The sequence below is a fragment of the Castanea sativa genome, chromosome 5, assembly GCF_040712315.1.
Source record: "Castanea sativa cultivar Marrone di Chiusa Pesio chromosome 5, ASM4071231v1".
Classification (NCBI taxonomy): domain Eukaryota; kingdom Viridiplantae; phylum Streptophyta; class Magnoliopsida; order Fagales; family Fagaceae; genus Castanea; species Castanea sativa.
The window spans coordinates 12,729,681-12,752,966 of NC_134017.1; the positions used below are offsets into that span (position 1 = coordinate 12,729,681).

The window sequence follows — 23,286 nt, forward strand, 5'->3', positions numbered from 1 at the left end:
GTGTATTTTGACTAGGAAAATGTTAAAAGTACTATAATAATTTCTATTTCAAAATGTTTAGGGGTTGTAATGGGTGCAACTGCAACATTAACTAAATAAATAAAATTTTAACTACTTTTTCTTTTTCTTTGTTTTAAAATTAAAACTAAAGGTAATTGTGGGAGGCCCAAGACATTAGACCCCCTGGGCCTTGTTTGAAGAGTCTAAAAGCCCAACGTGTCTACCCATTAGGTTTTAGATGGGCCCTAGAACTACCAAAAAGAAGAAAGAGGCCGAAGAGTCATTCTGTCCAAAGAAGGCGACTGGACGAGGACAATTCGTGGGAAGGAAGAAATTTTTACGAGGCCGAGGGTAATCATCTGAGGAAGGTAGCAGTACACAGACCAGACCAGGAATAAGGGAAAAGTTTCCAGAAAAGTGTCAATCACCTCCCAACAACCATGCTAGCCATATTAATAGCCAAATGATATAGTTGCAAGACAGCTTGTAACATTCTCAGCATGACTTAAAAGGGAAGAATGTGACAAGTATCTTAAAGGAAAATCAACAGGCCCTCCCTGTGTACAGGGCTGGCCCTAGGCCTAGGCCATGACCCAAGGCCCCCTAACATGGAAAGGCCCCCAAATATGGGGCAGTAAGTCTTTTTTATTTTCAATTAAAAAAATATCTATGAGATAAGTGCATTTTTTTTCCAAAGGCCTAAAATATTAGAGTAATGCTAGTATATTACAAGCTTTATTATAAAGTCCTATAAATAAACATGTGACCAATCATATGAAATAATTCAATACTCATTTATTCTTTGATTGAAGTGTCACCTCATTGTCACATCAGTTTGTAAGCTTTTTACAATAAAATTTATAGTAAATTTAGCATTCTCTCCACAAAAAATAAAATAAAATAAAATATGAATTAATAGAAATGCAACCTAATCTCCATTAAGTGAATAAAAAATGCTAAAATTAATACAAATTTTACGACAAAAATCTTACAAACTGATGTGACACTAATATGATTGGTGTCACTTAAACAATATAATAAATGAATGTTTGAATTTTTTTTTTTTTAAATGGGTGATATTCTAGTTTGTAAAACCTATATAGTAAGTATCATTAGCTCACTTTGGATGAATTATCCATATTAATAAGTATGAATTCGTAATAAATTTGAAATAAAAAAAAATATAATAAAAAATAAACTAAAAACTGTAATATTTAAGTGATATTTAGATGTAAAAAGCCCCTTTATAATTTTCACCTTAAACCTCAAATTATCTTGGGCCGGCCCTGCCTGTTGAGGAACAGGATTAGATCTGAAGCACTATAAAAGAGAGGAAAACTCCTATGAACAGGGATCAGATCCTTAAAGAATCAAAGAGAATACTTATCCCTACATCCTACCAAGTGTAAAAGGTTCATCGGCCATTCCGAGGAACATAAATCAAATTATCAAATACATATATTATTTAGACCTTACTTTTTATCCCAATATCTTTTTTTCTTTTTTTCTTTTATTTTTTCTTTGTTCAAGATCTGTCATTTAAGATTCATCATGTTGGCCCGAAGACTCATCTCTATAAATTAGTTGTAATGAGCCTTGAACCAAGCCCAATCACCTTTTTGGGCCTTGGATTTTTGCCCCATACAATAATGTATAATTTATAGTATGTTAATATCATTATTTTGTACAAAATCACATGGTAATAATTAGTATTACTTTAATAATATAATAATTAAATTTTTTATATTTTTCAAAAATAGACTTTATTACTATAGTAAATCTGTAGTAAATTTACTTTACTAAATTTTAAAATGGTAGATGAATATTACAAATTTTATAAATATATGTAATTAATAAAAGAAATTAGTTAAGATATTTATTCATGATTTTATTTAAGTATTATAATCATAATTATACATACTTTCTTTGTATGTGTTTTTTTTATTAAAATTGGTAGTAGATTATATATTCTTCATATATATATATATATATATATATATATATATATATATGAAATTATTAAATTCTTAGTTACTATTTCAAGCCCTATATTCTTTTTATCTCTCATTTCATATTAAAAGGTTAGAAAATCCACATTTAAGTTAATTACATTCCAACGTTTTATCTTAAAGTTTACAGTGTGATTGGAAAATTGTAACTCAAAAAAATATTGTTTGAGCAGGATGTCACTGCATGGCTGCTAATTGATAAAGCAGTGACGAGAAGATGCTGAAAGGGTGATATTAATTGGTGCAAAAATAAGAAAGAAGCTTGAAATGAGCACTACTCTTGGTGGAATTGCCGCCTCTATTGCGGCAGTGGCTAGGGATAACCAAGCAAGTAATATCATATGGGATTATGGGAAAGAAGTAGTTTCATGAGGTTTTGTGTTCTGGGGCAATGACTCTTTTAGTATAAAAGTTATAAAGAGATGAGCATAGAGTCTAGGGCTATCACTAGATCCACTACTCTTTTCCGTTTTTTAATCATGCTTTTAATTCTAATAGTGGAGCTATAATACTTTTATCTTCTACTCCATATTGGATCTGTTTCTATAAAAACATAGAATTTTTTTTTTTATTAATCCAAAATTTTAATGTTTTCAATATATCAAATGATCTTTTAAATATAAAAAATACAATGATAACAATAAAACTAACCGAAACAGCGAAGATTAAAGATAAGGTTTTCCAATTCTAGAATTGGAAAACCTTGTTTAATGAAGAGCATCATAAGCATTCCTTCCTATTGGCTGGCCTTGGTACAAATATGACTCCTTCGTCACTTCTATTACAACACGTACAGGTGGGTCATCTCTCATTTGAAGACTTAAAAAATGGCTACCGCATTTTTTTATAATTCCTATCAAATAAAGAGAATATGCTCCCTCATATATAAATTGGTATCCAGACTCTATTGCTACTCTTCACCTCAGTGCTGATATAGCAAACCTAGTGCTACTCTTCACCTCACTGCTTATAAGCATGTGTAAGTTGCTTAATTTTCTAAGCAACTTCCACCTTGGTCCATAATGTGCAAAAATCATGTCTTGGGCAATATAGGCTAAATGGGTTGCACCAGCATTTGGGGGTCTGTTAGAGAAATTCATGTGTAGGGCTTGAGAAATGCTCAAGCTAGCTGCATCTGGTGTAGATGCCACGTACGGGCATGTCACAAGTGCCCATTTTTATATAGGTACATGACAGGTCCATATTCTATGATGCACGGACACGGACACGACACAGACATAGATACAACGATACGGCAATTTTTGAAAAATAAGGACACGACACGGCGTGGACATAGCAATTAAATAATTAATTAAATTTACATTTAGGCCTATTTTTTAATATTTTGGCATAAAATATGTTTATATTTAGAATTTAAATTATATAAGAACTACAAATAAGTAAACTAACCGCAAAGTAGTGCAATAATACACAAAAAATGTTTAGAGTACAAACCAAGAATTTAAATGTTCTACATTCAATGTCAAACTAAAAATATAAAAGGAAACCAAACTTAAAAAAGTATAACTCAATGTCAGTGACACTGTGACAATGTGAGTGGGGTTTAAAAAAAAAACAAAACAACACGTTATAACTTATATTAAAGTAACACAGTACACCCATTCACCAAAATATCTGAAAAAAAAAAAAACAAACAAACAAACAAAGAGAGAGAGGAGAAGAGGTCGGACAATCCACACTGAGAGAGACAGAGAGATCGGAAGGGACAGGTTAAGGTGTCGACGTCTATGGAGCTCGTCGATCGGCCCAATCTAGCTCCAACGAGGGACAGAAGGCAGCGGCAGCGGCAGCGGCAGCGGGCAGAGGTCAGAGGGAGGATGGGTTGAGAGCTTAAGATGCCAACAGAGGTTTGTGATTTTTATTTCTTTTTGGTTCTGCTGGCGTGTCAGTGCCGTGTCGGAGAAGCCAAAAAAAAAAGACACTGCTCGGACACCAGAGTCCGAGGAGTTGTACTAGTTTCAATGTCCAACACCGACACGTCGCCAAAAATGGCGTGTCAGTGCAACCTAGTCCATATTGCTTTGCCATTTTAGTGAAGGCTATAAGAGGCATTGTCCCTAGAAGTGGAAGTTCACCTATAATTTTTTTTTTTTTTTTTTTTTGAGAAAGAAAGAGACCGGCAACTTTATAAATCAAGGCCAAAAGTCAGCCAAAACAAAGGATACAATATCCGATGGATAGGAATCCAACTAAACTGAGATAGGGGAACAATATCTAGCTCTCTAGGCCAGAGCATGAGCAACAGTATTGCCCTGCCTACAGACATGAGAGAAAGAAGTACTCACAAAGGAGTTTACAATACAAAGGATATCGCGGATAAGATGACCACTCGGAGCGAAGTCCCAACCACCCCATTGAAGGGCCTTCATAACCTGTTCTAAATCTCCTTCAAAATTCACCCTGTCAAGACCAAGTTCTTCAGAGAAAAGAGCAGCGCGTCTAGCTGCCAACAATTCCAGAACATCCACTGATGGTGGCTTTCTGATTTTCTTTGCCAAAGCTGCCTTTACCTCGCCAAAGGAGTTTCGAACTACCACCCCGACCCCAGCATCTTCAGATTCACTATACATAGCCTCGTCGAAGTTTATCTTCCATACATTACAGGTAGGTGGACTCTAGACCTTAGGGCTGGAGTACAGACCGTGGGAGTGCATCTCTTCAGGGATTTGAAATCATGCAAGTAATCCTGCGCATAACCCACAATTTGACCCAACGACCTAGCAATTTCACCAAGTCTGATCTTGTTTCTGTGAAACCAAACAGACCAAGCAATCGTAGCAAACAGGGGAACCTGCTCAAACCTGGTGAAAACCAGATTTACCAACTCCTTAAAGGAGGTAAAGGCCACACCAAACTTAAAAATCCAGCCAAAATCTTTCACCCAAACCTCCTTGAGACCACTGCAACTCCACAGGAAGTGAAGAGTATTTTCATGAACACTTAGGCAGCGCGAACAGGCCGCATCTAACAAAATTTTTCTTTTCACCAAATTTTCTTTAGTAGCTAGAGAGTTCGTGCAAGCCCGTCAAAGAAAATGTTTAATTTTTCTTGGGACCTGAATTCTCCAAAGCTTTTTCCAAAAAACTCTATCATCAGTGCTGGCTTGAGGCAAATTCTCAACGGAATCCCAGCTCTCACATAACAGGCAGAAACCCGATTTAACAGAGTACTTGCCGGATTTCTCAAGAGACCAAATCACCACATCGGACTGAGAAAATGAGCAGAGAGGAAGGGCTTTTATCCGCGCAGCATCCGGGGGATGGAAACAACGATCAATCAACTGCACATTCCACCACCCCGAGGTCCGATTAATAAGCTTAGAAACAGTAGCCTCCGGATGAAGCTCACCCGAGGAAGAAGATAAAACTCCCTCCCCGTTTAGGAGCCATTTATCAGTAAAAATTCTGACATGCTGCCCATCACCAACTCTCCAACGAGCACCCATTTCAATTAAATGCCGAGATTTCAAGATGCTTTGCCAGGCAAAAGAACCAAAAGATACCTTGGCTTCAAAAATGGAACCATGAGGGAAATACTTAGCTTTAAACACCTTATAGAACAGGGAGTGTTCCTCATGAACCAGCCTCCACACCTGTTTAGAAAGTAAGGCCTCATTAAACTTACACAGGTCTTTAAAACCCATGCCACCATCCTCCTTAGGTTTGCAAAGTACCTCCCACTTATTCCAATGGATTTTCCGGCGGTCCCCCCATTGACCCCACCAAAACCTACGAACAATCATCTCAATGTCTTAACAGAGACCAACCGGGAGACGAAAACAACTCATGGCGAAGGTCGAGATGGCTTGAACAACGGCTTTTAATAAAACTTCCTTCCTGGCTTGGGAAATGAGTTTTTCCTTCCACCCTTGAAGTTTGCCCCAAACTCGATCTTTAATATAGTTAAAACTTGTTTTTTTATGTCTCCCCACAACTACCGACAACCCCAAATACTTCTCGTACTCCCTAATTTCAGGAACCCCCAACAGACTTTGCCCTTGTAGCCTCGCTAAATCAGTCACATCACCACCAAAGAAGATAGTGGTTTTCTCTGAATTTAATTTCTGCCCCGAAGCTTCCTTATATTTCCCAAGAATCTCAAGAATTGTTGACACATCTTCCACCCTAGCTCGGCAAAAAAGAAAGCTATCATCGGCAAATAAAAGATGGGAAATTTTTGGCCCATATTTGCAGAGAGAGAAGCCCTCAAGAGACTTGGCTGCCACAGCCTGCTCGATGAGACCATTTAAACATTCCGAGCAGAGGAGGAAGAGATAGGGGGAGAGGGGATCCCCTTGACGAATACCCCTAGTTGGGATAATGGTTTCCGAGGGCTCACCATTTACCAATACCGAGTAAGTCACTAACTGAATACACTCCATTATCCAACCAATCCACCTACTATGAAACCCCATCCTCTCCATTACCTTTTTAAGAAACACCCATTCCAGCCTGTCGTAAGCTTTACTAATATCCAGTTTTAGAGCTAGATGCCCCACTTTACCCCCTTTCTTTCGCTTCATATGGTGGAGAGTTTCAAAGGCCACCAAAATATTGTTTGAAATTACCTTATTTGATTGAAAGGCACTCTGAGAATTTGAGATGATATGAGGAAGTACTTTTTTCGGCTTGTTTGCTAACACTTTAGATATCAATTTATATAAAATGTTACATAGCGCAATGGGGCGGAATTCAGTAATGTACTCTGGGTTTTTAACTTTAGGAATAAGAGAGATGAAGGTGTGGTTCAAACCTGGAAACAAGCTGCCAGAATTAAGGCAAGATAGCACTGCACGGACCACATCGTCGCCAATATTGCTCCAAAACTTCTGGAAAAAAATGGGGGCATACCATCAGGGCTAGGAGCTTTAAGGGGGGCCATTTGGTTTAGAGCACATTCAATTTCCGCACGAGAAAAGGAACTGATCAGAGACTTATTTATATCGTCGGTAACGACTGATTTTATAAACGAAGACACTTCATCCACTTCTGTCGGTCTAGAGGAAAGGAAACGGTTTTTTATAATAGGTGGGAGTTTACTAGCAATTTTTATATCTTGTACCCGGCATATATGCCGGGTGTGAGACACAGGGGCGGGCCCCACAGTGTGTGGGGCCCGCCCCTGTGTGAGACACCCGGCAGCCCGCCCCTGTGTGAGACACCCGGCATATATGCCGGGTGCAGGATATACCATCGCGTTTACTAGAATGGTTTTTGAGGAGTGACGAATGGAATAGCGTGTGATGAAAAAGAGGATAATGCAGCAAAGTTCTCTAAGAAGGAACTATATACGTACAATAGTACTAGGATTAGGTTATATATGTGATATAAAGTGATACCTTGTCGCATTAAACATATAGGTGGTGTTATTAATGGATTTGGATCTGGTGGAATGCAGTACCCCCTAAATCCTTTACAAAAAATTTCAACTTTCTCATCATTTACCTCTTCTAATTTTTAACTATTTTTTTTACTGTTTAAACTTTCTTTGATTCAATGGCTGATATTGAAAGTAATATTCCTAATTTTTTATCACAGCCATTTAAAGGGAATTTTTGGTCTCAATCCGTTTTTAATGATGTTATAGCAGCCAACGCATGTGGTTAGGTGATGAATTACATGTGACCAACATTGTGAATTCTCAACTAATACCACTCTTTCTAGAGAATCTAAGCTGGGACAAAGACCCATTTGCTACTTTTAATTCTTGGCTCACGTTCGAAATAAAACTAAACAAAAAAATTTGAATCTTATATACTCGGCTTAGCTTGTTTATAGCCTAGGTTTGATAGAGTAAAAGTTGAAAAAATGGCAAATTATAATTTACCCACTTATGGTTTAGTCGAAATTTAAGTTGCCTATCTGTAGTTTGAAATTTGACATTTTACCCATCTAAAGTTAGCTCAGTTAGATTTCTATAACCCACATCTGTTAAAAATAGAGCTAAATATGTAATTCTGCTCCACTTTTATGTCTCTCTTCTCCAAAAACACAATAAACATAAAAATACAAGATTAAATAGGATAAAAAACTATCCATTAGAACACTTTCATTATGGAATTTCAAATTATAGGTAGGCAACTTAAATTTTGGTCAAACCTTTAGTAGGTAAAATGTCAAATTTTAAACCACAGGTAGGTAACTTAAATTTCAGTTAAATCACAAGTGGGTAAGTTGTAATTTGCCCTTGAAAAAATGTTAATTGCAAAAGGAGGCAAAGAGAGAGAAGAAGAAGAAGAAGCCTGGGTGGATTAATTGTAGATATATACTGCCATTTTTATATATAGTACTGATAATTTCAATTATTTACTGTTGTAATATTTGTTATCAATTGTGTTGTGACCATCTTCTCAAAAAAAAAAAAGTTGTGACCATCTAGGCTTATTCTTAAATATAAACTTACACGTGAGGAAAGCCCAGCACATATTTGTTATTTATTCCCTTTATATGCTTTGTTTGAGCATGGATCTTGTGCTTTAATTGGTTCAAAATTTTCAAATTGTTTGTGATTGAAAAGCTCTTTGAACATACACAATCAGAGTGAAAAAAAAAAACAAATCTACACATGCTCAAATATTTAAAAAAAAAAAAAACAAAACAAAACAAAGACATACATAGTAAAATATATATAAAAAAAAAAAAAACAAAACAAAGACACATAGTTTACTAGTTTACTTTTAAAGATAAAGTAAGGGGGTCAGGCGGGTCTAAGTTTGAATATCCACGTGTAAAAATTCCAAAAGGAATCTAGTATGTGTATTTACAATTTATTGGGTTTTAGAGATGGATATCCATGGAAAAAATTTTGAGTCGGGTTAGGATATACCCTACCTAAACCCAAACCCAATACATGGCTATTCCTTTCCAATAAAACCTGAAAATTTATTATTTAAATTTATTATTTTTGAAAACATTTTATTAGGAGAATGATAAAACAATAAATGTTGTTAGTTTTTTATATTTTTCATAAAAATAGTGTCAAAATTAATTTATTATAGTTTATTAACAATTGTCCTAAGAACATCTGTTAACATGACAGAAATAAAAATATCATTACTTTATATTGAATAGTTAAAAGTTGAAATAACAAGAACACTATGCTAGAATCTCAACTGAAGAATGTGAAGTGAATGAGTATTACATTCAAAAGAACACTAGGCTCAGTGTGAACATATGTTCAATAAGATGTAACCCTAATGCGTGGGAAAACCCATTGGATTTCACATCTAAAAGGTTTCAGAGTGGGAAAATGTAAAAATTGAGCCAAGAGGAAATGGTTTAGAATTAATTCCATTTTTTATAGGACTAGGAAGGGGATCGTGCTAGTTGAGTACATTCTTCGCACATTAGTGCATTCATTTGATTGGAAATTGCCAAATATGGTTGTTGAGCTAAATATGGAGGAATCCTTTGGACTTGCATTGCAAAATGCGATGCCCCTTTCGACAATAGTTAGCTTAATGCTGCTTAGGTTAGGTTAATATTTGTAGACTTATAGGGTTTCTGCCTCATGATGTGCATGCATGTTCATCCTTGCATACATAGCTTTAGTCATGCATACGTAATCTCTCCAAGAAGCCTGGATTTTTTTTTTTATTGTTCTTTAATTTATATGCTGTTTATTTTATTCCTTATCTTGTATAACATGCTAGTAACATTTTTAGGATGTGAATAACGTGCTAGAAACAAGAATATGTAAATTATAAAGCATGACAAGAGTATATTTAGCTAACTAGTTTCGTAAAATTGCCTTGATTAGTCCAATTTCCTACTCAATATCATCTTGTCACTATGATTTGTTGTATCTGAATTTGTTTCTTATTTTTTTGCTCAATGTTGTATATGACTTTGTTATAATGTTATTTATAAATCTTAGTTGGATAAACAATTCTTCTTGATTAGGTAGCAAAAGTTCTCTTAAGCTTGAATTTGTCAACGTTCGTTGACCAAAGGAATGTTGACCAATACAATCTCAAGATTGCATGTACTATTTGATTTAATTTTCTCTCTTTGATTTAATTTATCTTTCTAAAAATTCTGTAATCTAAGTGTGCTAGATATGCTATTTACTATTTGATTTAAGTGTGATACATATGCAAGAGAAGTTCTTCAGATGCAGCAAAATAAAGAAATGAAATCAGAAAATAACAAAATTAGAAACAGTGATATTAGAGTTCCATTCAATGTACATGCAAAATATATATTTCACATACATTTCACCCAGTGAGGTGATGCTAGTAGCATGTTCTCATTTATTTTTCTTTTACACAAACTCAAGGCCATATATACTTGAGCATCATGCATTCTTTACCCTCTAGGTGATAAGAAAGTAAAAAAGACTATAAAAATGATAGAAGTGCAACTTAATCTGTGGATTTAAATCGCTTTACTGGAGCTCGGAGTGAAGACAGGTACTCAGCATCTGCCTTGTCAATTCCATTAAATAGATAAGTGAAAGGTGGCATTTCTACATACTTTCCAGAACCAGGAACAACCTTCAGCTCATCATTTTCCCAAACAATTCTTCCTCCAGCAATTGTCACTTCAACCTTTCCCTAAGAGAACAAAATGTGAACTTATAAAAACCTTACATAAAATGACAAAGTTTAGGAGAGTGCATGCTCTCACAGGGAGAGAGAGAGAGAGAGAGGACTCAAAAAATTACAAATTCAAGCAAATACGGACAGGTTAATTGTGACCAGAGCAAGGTTTATGATGGGGGAGCAAAATATAGAATTATGCGAGGAAAAGATGGTCTATAAGAACTAATAACAAAGTTTGTAGTTAAAGATTATGGATGACAAGACTAAAAACTAGATTGAGTTTCTTAAACTTTAATTTCATTTATGATAGCTTTTTGTTGAACATTGCAATATCATGGCTTTGGGTTCATGTTTCTGCAATATGAAGTAAAAACAAAAGACGAATGGATATGCTTATAAACCACCAAAAAGCAAAGATTACATCAGTATCAATGAAAAATACTGAAATATGAATCTAGAAACATCAATCAACTAAGCTTAACCAAAATTACATTCATCTATTCTTTCTAGAAGCCATTTTTCTTATCCAATGGGACATTTTTTAGCAAAGAATCAGATGGTAAGATTACTTGCAAAGGTTTCAGAAACACGATCTGTACATTAATACAGCCATGAGCCATCTAATGAAAGCATCTCGAGAACAAGCAACATCTTAAAAATAGTAGAGGATGTTATATGAACTATATCGACAGATAGTTATAAATATAGGGTTAGATATCACTAGCTATGCTTTATACTATATGAAAATTGGCATGTTATGCACCTGAGGAATGAAACCCATGTCCATTCTCTGCCAGATATTCCATTTGACACTTACAGAAGATTTCACCTTCATTTCCGCAATGTATAAATGCAGATATAAAAGGGTGTTCCTCATTTGTTTTCTAAGAAAGCTATAGAGCTTTTATTTTCTCAAGCGTTTTAGGACATGGAATTTTTTTTTTCTTTTTTTGCATACAAACAAACACTTAAACAGGCATTAAATTATAAGCCTACTATTATTAAGTCATCAAGACACACACACACACACACATATATATAGCCCTATCCCTCTATCTATTTTGTTGAAAGTTACCATGTCCATGACAAAAAAATTGTGTCCTTGTCCACAAATTATAGCTCACAGGCCTTGCCTTGTAAGCGCACACCTATTATTGAAGGATGATTCAAAAATTGAAACTTTGATGTGACATCATGTCCAAAGGTACCCGGCACTCATTCATAAACTCAGGAATTTCAGAGCAACATTTGTTTCATAGTGATAAATTACCAATTGTTCTAAAAGCTTAAACTGTTAGAAAGTGGTGAATTTAATCATTTAACTAATATTCTTACACTCCCTTTCATGTGTGAGCCCAGACTCCCCCCTTATTAAGTGGGGCCTAACCCGTGGGATTTTTAACTTTTTAGATGGTAGGAAGAGCAAAGCCAAAGTTCAAACGCAAGACTACCGTCTCTAATACATTGATAAATTACTGATTTTCCAAGTTTAAACAATAGGAACTAGTTAATTTAATCATTTAACCAATACTCTAACACATAGTTCAACAAAATTATTAGTGTGTTATGTGTTTTGTCAAGTAACTTCACACAATTATTACTTCCATTCATAAATTTAAAGAAATATTTTTCAATTGTAATTCTTTAGGCTACTTTATGTTTTTCTTCATAAAGTAATCTCTTTTCAATAAAGTTATTCTTACCTATAAACAAAAACTTTACACAATTATTACTTTCATGACTGTTAATCATTTATTCTTCTTTTGCACACAAAAATATATTTCAAAATGTAATAAGACATGTTCAATATTATCAAGTTACAAAACACATATGGCTGTTTACTTGTGTGTGAATTTTTGTGAGTTGCTGTCTCTGCAAATGATAGGTGCAAACAAAATATGATATAATTGATATTATATCCTTCTCACATTATAATGGCTAGCCTATTTTATAATGCATTGGTAATCAACAGATTAACTACATTATTGATACAAACATTACCTTTCCTCTCCTTCCCTCAAAAACGTTTGTATCTGATCTGGAGTGGTGGGACTTCGCAGTTATTTCAAAGCTTGAGTTTGGGTTGAATATGATTATATCCGCATCAGATCCAGGAAGAATCGCTCCTTTTCTTGGATATATATTGAAGATTCTAGCACTGAAATAATTGCTGATGGTGAGATAACTTCAACATATGTCAGACAGCTTAGTGGGGATCAGATCATAAAACGCATAATCCCACACTTTCTCATTCAGTTATTATTTTACTTCTTATTTTTTACAAGATTCTCATTTAGTTTTTTACATTACCAAAATAGTCAGAGTAATAGCATACCATTCTGTGCTTGTTATCCTAACATAATCAGTGACAGAAATTTGGCCAGATTCCTGCATGAATGCATAAATCTGAGAAAAAGGAGCAATTTCTAGGATAGATTCTAATTCAAGCTGATTATTTTGAAGGAATGAGCAAGAAATCCATTGCAGCTTACCACCATTATATCCCATACCAAATGCATTCTCTCCTCAATACCTAAAGATTACCAATTGCCACAGAGAAGTATTAGAAAGTGTAATACAGTATTGGCCCGAAATAATTAGTCAGAACAATGTCATTTCAGAAATAGCAGGGACTAAAACTTGTGACTACCATTAACACCATTAGGAATATTTCGGAAATCATCAATCCCTAGAGCTTTCTGTGTAGAATTAAAGGAACAATGATCGGTTCCTACAAGCTGCAAAATGCATAAGTTTCCTGAGAAACAAGTTCAAAGATCTCCATAAAACCAATATATTAAAGGTCATGTTGTAGGCAATCAGTCAAAAGAAAATATTCTGAATTTAAGGTTATATAGTTTGCTAGCACATAGTTATAAGCTAAAATGCTGGAGAGTACTTGTATAGACAATTGTTTATTAAATTCATGTCACGGATAATAAGAACACCAATGTTTTTTTTTCACTTATCAATAAACATAATTTTTTTCTTGTGTCTTTAAGGTCCCAGCTGTTATGATTGCACTATCTTCTCTAATGATGAGGTAGGAACCTGCAGAATTCCGGTTGAAAGGGCAGCTTGAAGGGCCTTATCATGTCCAGAGGCCCTAATAGGGGGACTCATGACAAACCTGAAACATGAAGATGATACTATTTGTAAAAGTTGACAGAATATATCTAAATATAAAGATACAAATAAATAAAAATGAAAAATGAAAAGTAATGCAGGATCTTACTTTGCTGCAGTGACGAAGTCAGGATCCCAAACCCCAGATCCATCAAGGGCTAACCCAGAAACTACTGGTTCTCCAATAACCCTCTGCCCTGCAATTTAAAGACGAGTTCTTTATCTTCCTTAAACAAAAAATCATCTAGAAAAAAATTTTAAAATTTAAAATTTTAAAAAAATCTGGAGATCAGCATACATGAGTTCTAGAACTGAAGGCCAACGACTTGAAGATGACATTTAAACCAAATCAATCAGCTAGGATGGGGGAAAATAAAAGTCTTGGGATCTTAATCACCCACGTACATTTATTGGGTGTTTGAGTGTGTGTCTATATCAGTGTCTGTGTGTCTAGTTCATAAACTTTAGATCCATATGAAAACCATTTTAAACTTATGGCCACATCCTATGAAAATCATTTTCATGTCTTAGATTAATATTTTGTTAAGGAAGTTTGCGAATAATGTTCCCCCAAAAGAAGTGAAAGCCCAATTTCAAATGTAAAGATGCAACTTTTACTATTAATAAAATGATTCTCCATAATTGTAGATTAATGCTGCCATCAAATAAACTTTATTAAATCAAACAGAATTTGTAAGATTAGAAAGACCTTTTCTCCGAGCTGTAGCTATTTCTTCCATAGCATCAATGCTCATTACATGAACTACATAGAGAGGAGTATTCACAAAACCTGCCAAACGAATTGCTCGAGCAGTTGCCTCTCCTTCCAGCTGTACAGGTATTATTATAGTCAAATCATACAAGGAGGATTCTCCAAAGATATTCATGGAATTAATTTTTAAGGAAACAACCATGATAAATAGAACAGATCAACCGCTTTATTCATTAGTCTGACCACAATATATGTAGGAATCACAGACAGAGGGAAAAGCCCAGTGTGTACGTGTCCATGGAGTGTCTGGCAAAAACAATTTTTTTTCATTTTTGCCATGGTCAAGAGAAGGCTGGGACACAGTTGCAACACAGTCCCAGCCGTGTCTTGAATGAGAATACAGGAACATAGAGCAGATTCACTTCAAAGATGAATCTAGATGCACTGGTTTCATCTTGGAGAATCATTGGTACCTTACCATCAGACATCTCAGCCTTCACTGATCTCTCCTAACTAGGTCTTGAATATGAAATCAGGAATATCAAGATCCAACTCTCAACCTGAACTTGATCACCACCTTCACCAAGAAATACTCACTAACCACTTCCAAATAGAATGCTTGTTCAATGTTTCCAAACGAAAAACATAAAGGCGATCTTCCCTTAATTTAAAATCAGGGTTGTTTTCACTCACTATCCTCTATTAGATAATTTCCTTCCCACATTTTGATGTTGTCTACAGCATGTGGCACAACCACATGTATCGTATGCTCCTCACTAATTTATAATTAATTGTCCTCCTAATGCATTAAAGTTATTGGTGAAACAGTGTAAAGTCCCTACAAAGCTCGAGCGCACATAACTGAATCGTTAGGGTTACCAGAATGTATACTCTTTATGAAAGACGAGGCCATTCAAACAGTAATCATAGTCCATCATCATAGGACTACCAAATTTGCAGAGGGTCAAACTATGATTGATATATAGAATGGTATAGTCTGAAGGAACAACCATATACATACATAAGAACATACATACATTCATACATACATATATACATAATTCTAAAAGTTACCAATGAAGGTCTCGAAAGAGCATGTCCCTCTGGACCAAAAATACCAAGTTCTATCATTCTTTTCTGTCCTTCATATACTGCATCTCCATTTTCTGCATGGACCATAGCCAAAGCACCAAGGGACTTGCACTTCTTAAACCCTTCTAATAGAAGCTCATCATTAATCATAAGTGCCCCCTTGTAGGCCAGGAAGAACTTGAAAGAGTTTATACCTATAAGATGGCATATACATGAAAAGAGAAAATCAAAGAAGCGTTCGCAAAGGTCCAAATAAGAAGAAATCTGGACAGTACAAACAGAAAATATAAGAAAACTAACCTTTCTCCTTAACCATGATTTCCATTTCTTTTGAAACAACTTCATCCCATTTTGTAATTGCCATATGGAAACCATAATCCATGCAAGATTTCTTTGCTTTCTTTTCGTAGGCTTCAAAACCTGCTGTTAAACTCCCACTAACTGGAATAACAAAGTCAATGTGCATTGTTGTTCCACCAGCTAAGGCTGCAGCCTGACCATTGAAGAAGTCATCAACTGTCTCGGTACCCATAAACTCAAAAGATAGGTGTGTGTGAGGATCAATTCCACCTGTTGAGGTAACAAATGTAGTCATAGAGTACATCAGGATCAGATCTACGCAATTACAAATTGGTGTTGGAAACAGAAAAGAACTAAGCTATTAAACTCAGATAAAATGAACAGACCTATCAAAAATAAATAATAAAAAAAATGAACTGAAAACCCAACTGACAGCTTGTGTTTATTAATAATAAATCTTGTCATTGAGAGGATGAGTGCAGCCAGGCTGAAGAATAAAAATACGAGCTATTGCCAACATGCAAGAAAGACGGCAACTCAACTTGATGGATCCCACCATGGTGGCACGCCATGCAAGACCAGAAACTATTCATCCAACTTCGTAAGATATGGCAAAAGGGACATTGTGGATATGGAAGCCTTTTGAGTATGAAATTTTCCATCCCATTTCATATATGAGCTTCAAAATAAATACAACAAAGAAGAAATAATCTATCTCTTCCATTTAGATTGTAGAGTGTATGATGTATTCTGAAACTGTAAATGTCATTGAAAAGTATTACATAATAGTACACTTAGGTTCCAAATGCTCCCACCATACTCAAAAGAGTGAAGTCACTTATAGTGATCTAACCTGTAATAATTTTTTATAATATGAAAAAATAACCTGGCATGACAAATTTTCCAGTGGCATCAAGCACAGTAACATCATCACCAACCTGCAAAAGGCCATCAGACAAGGCAGACGTAAATCAAACAATAGAAAGCATAGAATAAAATATTGTTTTATAAAATTTAACCAAAAAAAAAATGAAAGGAAACATAAAGGTAAACAACCAACTAGGCAAGAAGAGGGCATATATGCATGAAAGAAAATTTATAACAGGGTAATTATTGCCTAAAAAAACATTTGTGAATGGAAAAGGCATATGTTGATAGTGCACAGTAGCTTAAAATCTTAATCTGCCAGTAGCCTAGAGCTACAATGAGCTAGAAATTGTTTCTTTTGGTATCTCAGTGCCCTATGACAGATTATTTATTTCGTTTTTTTTTTTTTTCATAAGAATGAACTCAGTATTGTATAGTACACCAAAAGTGTGGATCTTAAAGGGCTATTTTCAAATGTCTTGGCATGGCTGGCTGAAATAGCCAATAGCATGAAATATATCATCCACTTTTTTCAACATTAGTTACTCTAAGAGAAGGGAGACGGAAAACATTCAAGGAAGCCATCCAGCCCAAGACAAAACAAGAGCTTGAGCATATCCAAAGGAGCTCAACACCCTCAAACATGTTATTACTATTTTTTTCTACCACCAAGATACCACAAAAGTATTAATGTATAGCTTAAAACTTCACAAAACCTCATGCATTTGAACCCTATTTCCAACTAGCTGGAAACCTCATGTGTTTGAACCCTATTTCCAACTAGCTGGAATATAAACCATCATCAAGAATACATTAGCCAGAAGCTCCAGAAAATAATGAGACCACATGTCCGAGCTACAAAACAATGTACCAGAATACGACTATCATCCCTTTGCTACACTTAAATGCAATACCAAATTATAGTGAAATGTCTTTGATAAGCAAAATTCTCCACCATAAGAATCTTTTCCAAATTAGCCAGCATCTCAATTACCACCCTCAGAGTTACCCAAGAGATCCTAGAAAATGAAATTGTAGAGACCAAATCTCCCTTAAAAATAATAAAAGAACAATGTAGCAAAAGATGATCCATCCTCTATCCATTGTGCTTACATATTACACACTCTTCTAGATTCTCCATCATAAGAATCTTTCAGAAAACAACTATCCATGCAAAAAGAGTCACTTATAGGGAATGTCAACACAATTATACTCTTCCATAGCCACACACACACACACACACACACAAAACACCCTGGAATGCCCCCATTGGAGTCACTTGTATACTTTAGTTTGCTATCCTTTACCACTCTAGCTCAAATGTCTAGAAAAGCTGCTTTAAGTAAAGCCTCCCCATACAAAAATCATGCCAAAATTGGAATTTCCTACCATCAACTACATCTTACACAAGAATCTTATGGATTTCCTAGCCACTCCTAACACCATCATAAGAATATCCTACAAGAACTTGCCATAAAGGCAATCCATCGATCCAGCTCTTCCCACATTACAAACCCACAACATGCCTCCAAAGTGTATGTCTCACTTTTACAAACCACTATAAGAGTTTCCCTAAGAGAGTTTGGTTATGTGTAGTGTGAGGTAAGTTCTATAGTACCCAAGTTTCTTAATTGAATAAGGGAAAAAACTATCTTCAAGTCCGCCAACTGGTTTTGAACTCAATTTCACTAACCATCCAAAAGACATTTATTCTTAGACTTTTTTCTAGTCTGTCAGCCAACAAATATATGCATCAGGAAAACAGACCAAAAGTAAGCGGGAGAGCTCAATATTATTTATTCCATACAGCCAACATCTTTGTTATCCCCTCTAATGCCAAATTACATAAGCGTAGGACTTAAACATAGGACCCTGAGGCTAAGTCCAATATAACATACAGAACCAACACCATTCAATATTCAAGAGTCCTTTACCAATATAATATGATATGATCCAATCCCACCATTGATAACACCAGTCTCTCATCAATTAACAATACAACACACAATTTATGCCAATTCAAAACAAAGCACTTAGTAGATTTACATAACTACAACATTTTTATAAAAAAAAAAAGATAGTACCTTGATATTAGGCTTCACAGCAACAATGATCCCATCCTTCACATAAACATCAGCAACCTCCTCTCCATGAGCATTCACAACAGTTCCCCCTTTAATCAATATCTTCGACGATGAAGACGAAACCCCACATGCCGATTCACCATGCCCAATCCCAGCATCACAAAACTGAAACATTTTTTTTTTGTTTTTCAAAAAAAAAAAAAAAATTACACTAACATAATACTCCAGTTTGGTTAAAAAAGAAAAACCCAGAAAGTAAAAATGGAACAAAATATTCATAGTTTTGTTTCTGTTTTCTAATTGTTGATTGAATTATGAATATAAGTGAGTTACATGTTCAGCCTTATTTCTTTATGACAAAAGGCACAGTTGACTCCAGCAGAACTTCACTTTGAAGAAACTAAAACAAGTAAACCACAACCCAAAAAAAGAAGCTCCCATAAATATCAAGAGGGGCCAAGTTTTATCTTTTCTTCTATGTTCCCTGGTTTTCTCAACAACCCAGAAGTTTGTTTTTGCAGAAGAAAAAGAAAAGTTGAAATGAGACTGAGTATGGAGATGAGAGTTGAAGAAAAAGTACCTGGTTTGATTCAGTAAAAGAAGAGAAGGTGAAGAGAAGAAGGAGAAGGAGGAGGAGTGGTTGGGTTTTGAAACTGGACTCCATTTCTAATTGAATGTGAGATTGAGACTCAGCTCTCTACAAGATTAACCGGATGACTTTTGGATCACACGAGTATATATAGAGGAAGATGATCATATGATCATATCCATATAAAAGATTCTCTATTTGACTTTAAGGGCCTTAACCTTATACTTCTCAAATCTCAGTAATTTATGTCCAAGGTATTATGACGTTTGTGTTTGTATGTGGATGTGGGGGGATTTTTGTGACCCGGATTGTCAATGTCGTTCTTGAAAATCTGTTTGCTTTGTCAGAATTTACTAATTTTCACCATTATCTTGATTATGAGACTGTTGAAAGAGACTACTTCTTTTGGGCATATTATACATTAAAACTTGAAGGCCCAATACCCACAGTCAACTGCAGACATCACAGCCCATATAACATAGCCATCATACACCCACGAAGCTAACATCTAATCATTCTAACCCATGACCCAAATCCAAGGAAAGTTTTAAGTCTGCATCAAGGGAGGAAGTAGTCTAGCATGTAGGCAGAGCCAGCACAAGGCCTGGGCAACTTTAGCTTTGGGCCTTAAGCCCCCACCTAAAAAAAAATTTCTACCCCTTAGAAAAAAAAGCATCATCCCTGTTGTAAACGACCATAAATTTTATATAAAAATATATATATGATTTTTTTCAAATAGTTGTACACTTTTTTTGGGAAAATTCCACTTCCATACTCTGAAATTTGGGTTAATGCCAGTCAGAACTAAGATTTTTCAAAACTTATTAATTTAGTCCCTAAAGCCAACTTAATCCCTAAGACAGCTGAAAAAAAATGACTCACTAGCCTAACAGTTTTTAGAGACTATGTTAGCTTAAGGAACCAAATTGGTATGTTTTGAAAAGTCTTGGACCTGATTGGTATTAGTCGAAATCTCAAGGTATGTGTGTGGAATTTGCCTTTTTTTTTTTCTTAATGATGTTAAAGGATGCCACAAATTTTACTATAGGCTTATAAACTGGCATGTCACAAACCACAAAAAATAATTAAAATATTCATTAATTACGTAATTGAAGTTCATCAATCACAACTATTAACATATCATATTGTGAACATTTTGTGGTACATTTAGCCATTTCATTTTTTTTATTTTTAATAAGGCTTTCAAAATATGAGACTAATAGAGACATAACCCAATTGAAACCCTAAAATACTTCAAAAAAAGTTACAAATGTGTTAGATCATCAATGATAATTAATCTCTCCTAATAGCTTGAGACTTTAATTTTTATAAACTAATCTCCTACAATGCCACACACAAAATAATATCTATCTTTGTCTCTTAAAAATTGGATTACAAATTTACTTAACTATGTATCATCATAGATAAAGTAATATTCTTTTTTAAAAAATAATAATAAATTTTTTTTCTCTTTGTTAAAATTTATGTTTCAACTATAATATTCAATTCTCTTTATGAAATTTACATTAGTTTTAGTTAGAATTATTCATTAAATTATGTATTTAATGCATCAAATTTAATGAGTGGTATCATGATGTGAGAGAATGGAGCATCATTTATACCTGCTCAGCAAGTGAAATAACATCTCCAACTTGCAAACCATTGGACCATGCACACCTTGTTGGTCAAGAATGAAAAATTAATAAATATAAACCAATTTAAATATCAAATATATTAAAAAAATTAAATGACACATCACGGTTTGATCTCGATTGAATCTTGGTCCGACCTCAAAAATTTTGAACCTCTCCTTTTCTTAGTTCATTAAATGGTCCGGGTTTCAAAACCATGATAATTTCCCAAATATGCTTGAATTTTACCTATTAAAAAAACCATATAATTTACCAACTAAACTAGGTCTTTTAAGAATATCAAAGGCTAATTGCTATGTCATCAATCAAAAGTTTATATTTCAAATTTTTGTAGTCTAAAATTTTGCATAAAAAACAAGTTTCTTGATCAACTAGTAAATAATATCTAATTTGAACAAAATTTAACATGCGAGTTATGAACAATAATAAACATACAATTTAGTAATCAAATTTTCAAAATTCATGTCTAATAAAAAAATATGTGAGAAGTTTGAAGGGTTTCTCTCGTGGAGAGAAACCTTTTCCTTAATTATTTGCGTAGAACAAACCTATTATAGTGAGCTAACATATTTGAGTGTGAGTTTCTCTACAAGCGGTTTTGTAAGCAAATTTTGAATTTATTTTAACGAGTCTATTGTGAGGATAGAAAGGTCGGAGGAAAGGTATGATTCTTATTTTCTATAATTTGTTTGATAGGCATACTTCATTCTCAAATACCAAAATCAATAGACAGTTTTTTAAAATATCAAATAATTTAGAAGCCAAACCCCAGGGAAAAAGAGGGTGGGGGGGGGGTGTTTACAAAATATTTATTAGTTGACAAATGTCCAAAGTAATCTTACAAAACATTCACTTTTACAAAAATCATTTTAACTAAAAGATTTCAGAAGTCACATCTATGAGACCATTCCCAAGATTTATGTGTTCTCTAAAAGATACCCATTTGAGATCCTTGTATATGCATATCCTCTCAAGGTATCAATTTGGACACTCTTCAAGCAATGCCACCAACAGGGAAATGGTAGGAATTTACAACAACTAGGCCTTTTCCATTTATAGATAGGCTTTTCATATGAGAACTGAAATACAAGCAACATGTTAGCAACATAGAAAATTTTTGCTTTTAAATAAGTAGCTAGCAACATAAAAACTCCCTATCAGCCAACTAAGAATCAAAAGTTAAAAGGCCTCAATGGCATTGACTTAGTCCAATCTAGGTTCTAGGAATTTTATTATTAATAGATAGATAGCAGAGATAGGAAAGGTAAATTTCAAACAAAAAACATCAGTGAGCTATCAAATGTGATCTTTTTCATTAATGCAATATTGTGAAAATACCATCGTTACTTTTAGGCTTTTAGCATCTATTGTTACCACAATAGAGACCCAAAAAAGTCCACCAAAAAAAGTAAAATATAATAATTGAAGTTTCATTTCTACAATCATATTTTTCTTCAGATATAAACTAGCATAAAGTTTGTAAGCCAATTTATTTTTTTTTCCTTTGCAATAATAAAATGCAGATTACTTCTTATTTGATACAGTCATCCTTTGACTAAACAAAGAACCAGTCACACAAATTTTATTAAATAACTCATGTTGACAAATTTTCTCCACTGAAAATAACAATTAGTGGACAAAAAAAAATCCCTCCTTCCTATCTATAATTTGAAAATGAAACCATTCCTCTATGACTCCGTATTAATTTCCTCTAACAGTGCAATTAGAAAATTAATATTTGCTATCAAGATCCATCTTTCTAGCCTTCTGAACAATTCTCCAATGTGAGATTTAGAGGGAAAAGAATCTCTCAAGGACATGCCTAAGCTGCTGAAGATAAGGCTTTACTCCTATGGAACAACAAGAAGATTATGAGGTCTCTTTTAGATATTGAGGAAATGCATTAATCTGTTACTTACATAACAATAAACCTACTAAACCTGACAAAGCATATTACTCCAAAAGATTAAAAATATAAGGAGCCCACTGGTTAGTCCCTTCCCCTTTTCAACAACATAGGTGGAGATAAACAAGTTTGCTGATTCTAAGCCTATCAATTTCAGGGCGGTTCACTGGTTCTAACTCCTAAATATTTAATGGAATGAAAAAAATGCGAGACCAAGGCAATAGAGGGAGTCAATAACTCTCACAAAGCCAGCCTGATTAGCTTGAGGATCATGAAGATTTCAGAACAGGAACCTTTTCCTTAGTGCTATAGCCCATGCCATGGCAGCAGCAATAGCATTTGATTCTATGTTACCTAGAATATAGATTACTATGATATACAGAACA

The 23,286-nt window shown here is 34.5% G+C and overlaps 2 protein-coding genes across 2 annotated transcripts; both read right to left on the reverse strand.

The window, feature by feature from the left end:
* Positions 1-4,252: 4,252 nt before the first annotated feature.
* Positions 4,253-7,223, reverse strand: LOC142634749 (uncharacterized). Its single transcript, XM_075809015.1, has 5 exons — positions 6,881-7,223; positions 5,797-6,782; positions 5,086-5,622; positions 4,672-4,857; positions 4,253-4,618 (listed from the first exon to the last, which is right to left on the reverse strand). The coding sequence occupies exons 1-5, from the start codon at positions 7,221-7,223 to the stop codon at positions 4,253-4,255; spliced, it is 2,418 nt and encodes an 805-aa protein (XP_075665130.1).
* Positions 7,224-10,174: 2,951 nt separating this feature from the next.
* LOC142633479 (dihydropyrimidinase-like) lies at positions 10,175-19,703 on the reverse strand. The gene is made up of 13 exons (XM_075807718.1): positions 19,334-19,703; positions 18,754-18,918; positions 16,689-16,740; positions 15,803-16,072; positions 15,485-15,696; positions 14,408-14,528; positions 13,808-13,895; positions 13,624-13,702; positions 13,223-13,310; positions 13,065-13,105; positions 12,908-12,960; positions 12,574-12,730; positions 10,175-10,584 (listed from the first exon to the last, which is right to left on the reverse strand). Exons 1-13 carry the CDS (start codon positions 19,415-19,417, stop codon positions 10,393-10,395), a joined length of 1,602 nt encoding a protein of 533 aa, XP_075663833.1. The 5' UTR covers positions 19,418-19,703; the 3' UTR covers positions 10,175-10,392.
* Between the last annotated feature and the right edge of the window lie 3,583 nt (positions 19,704-23,286).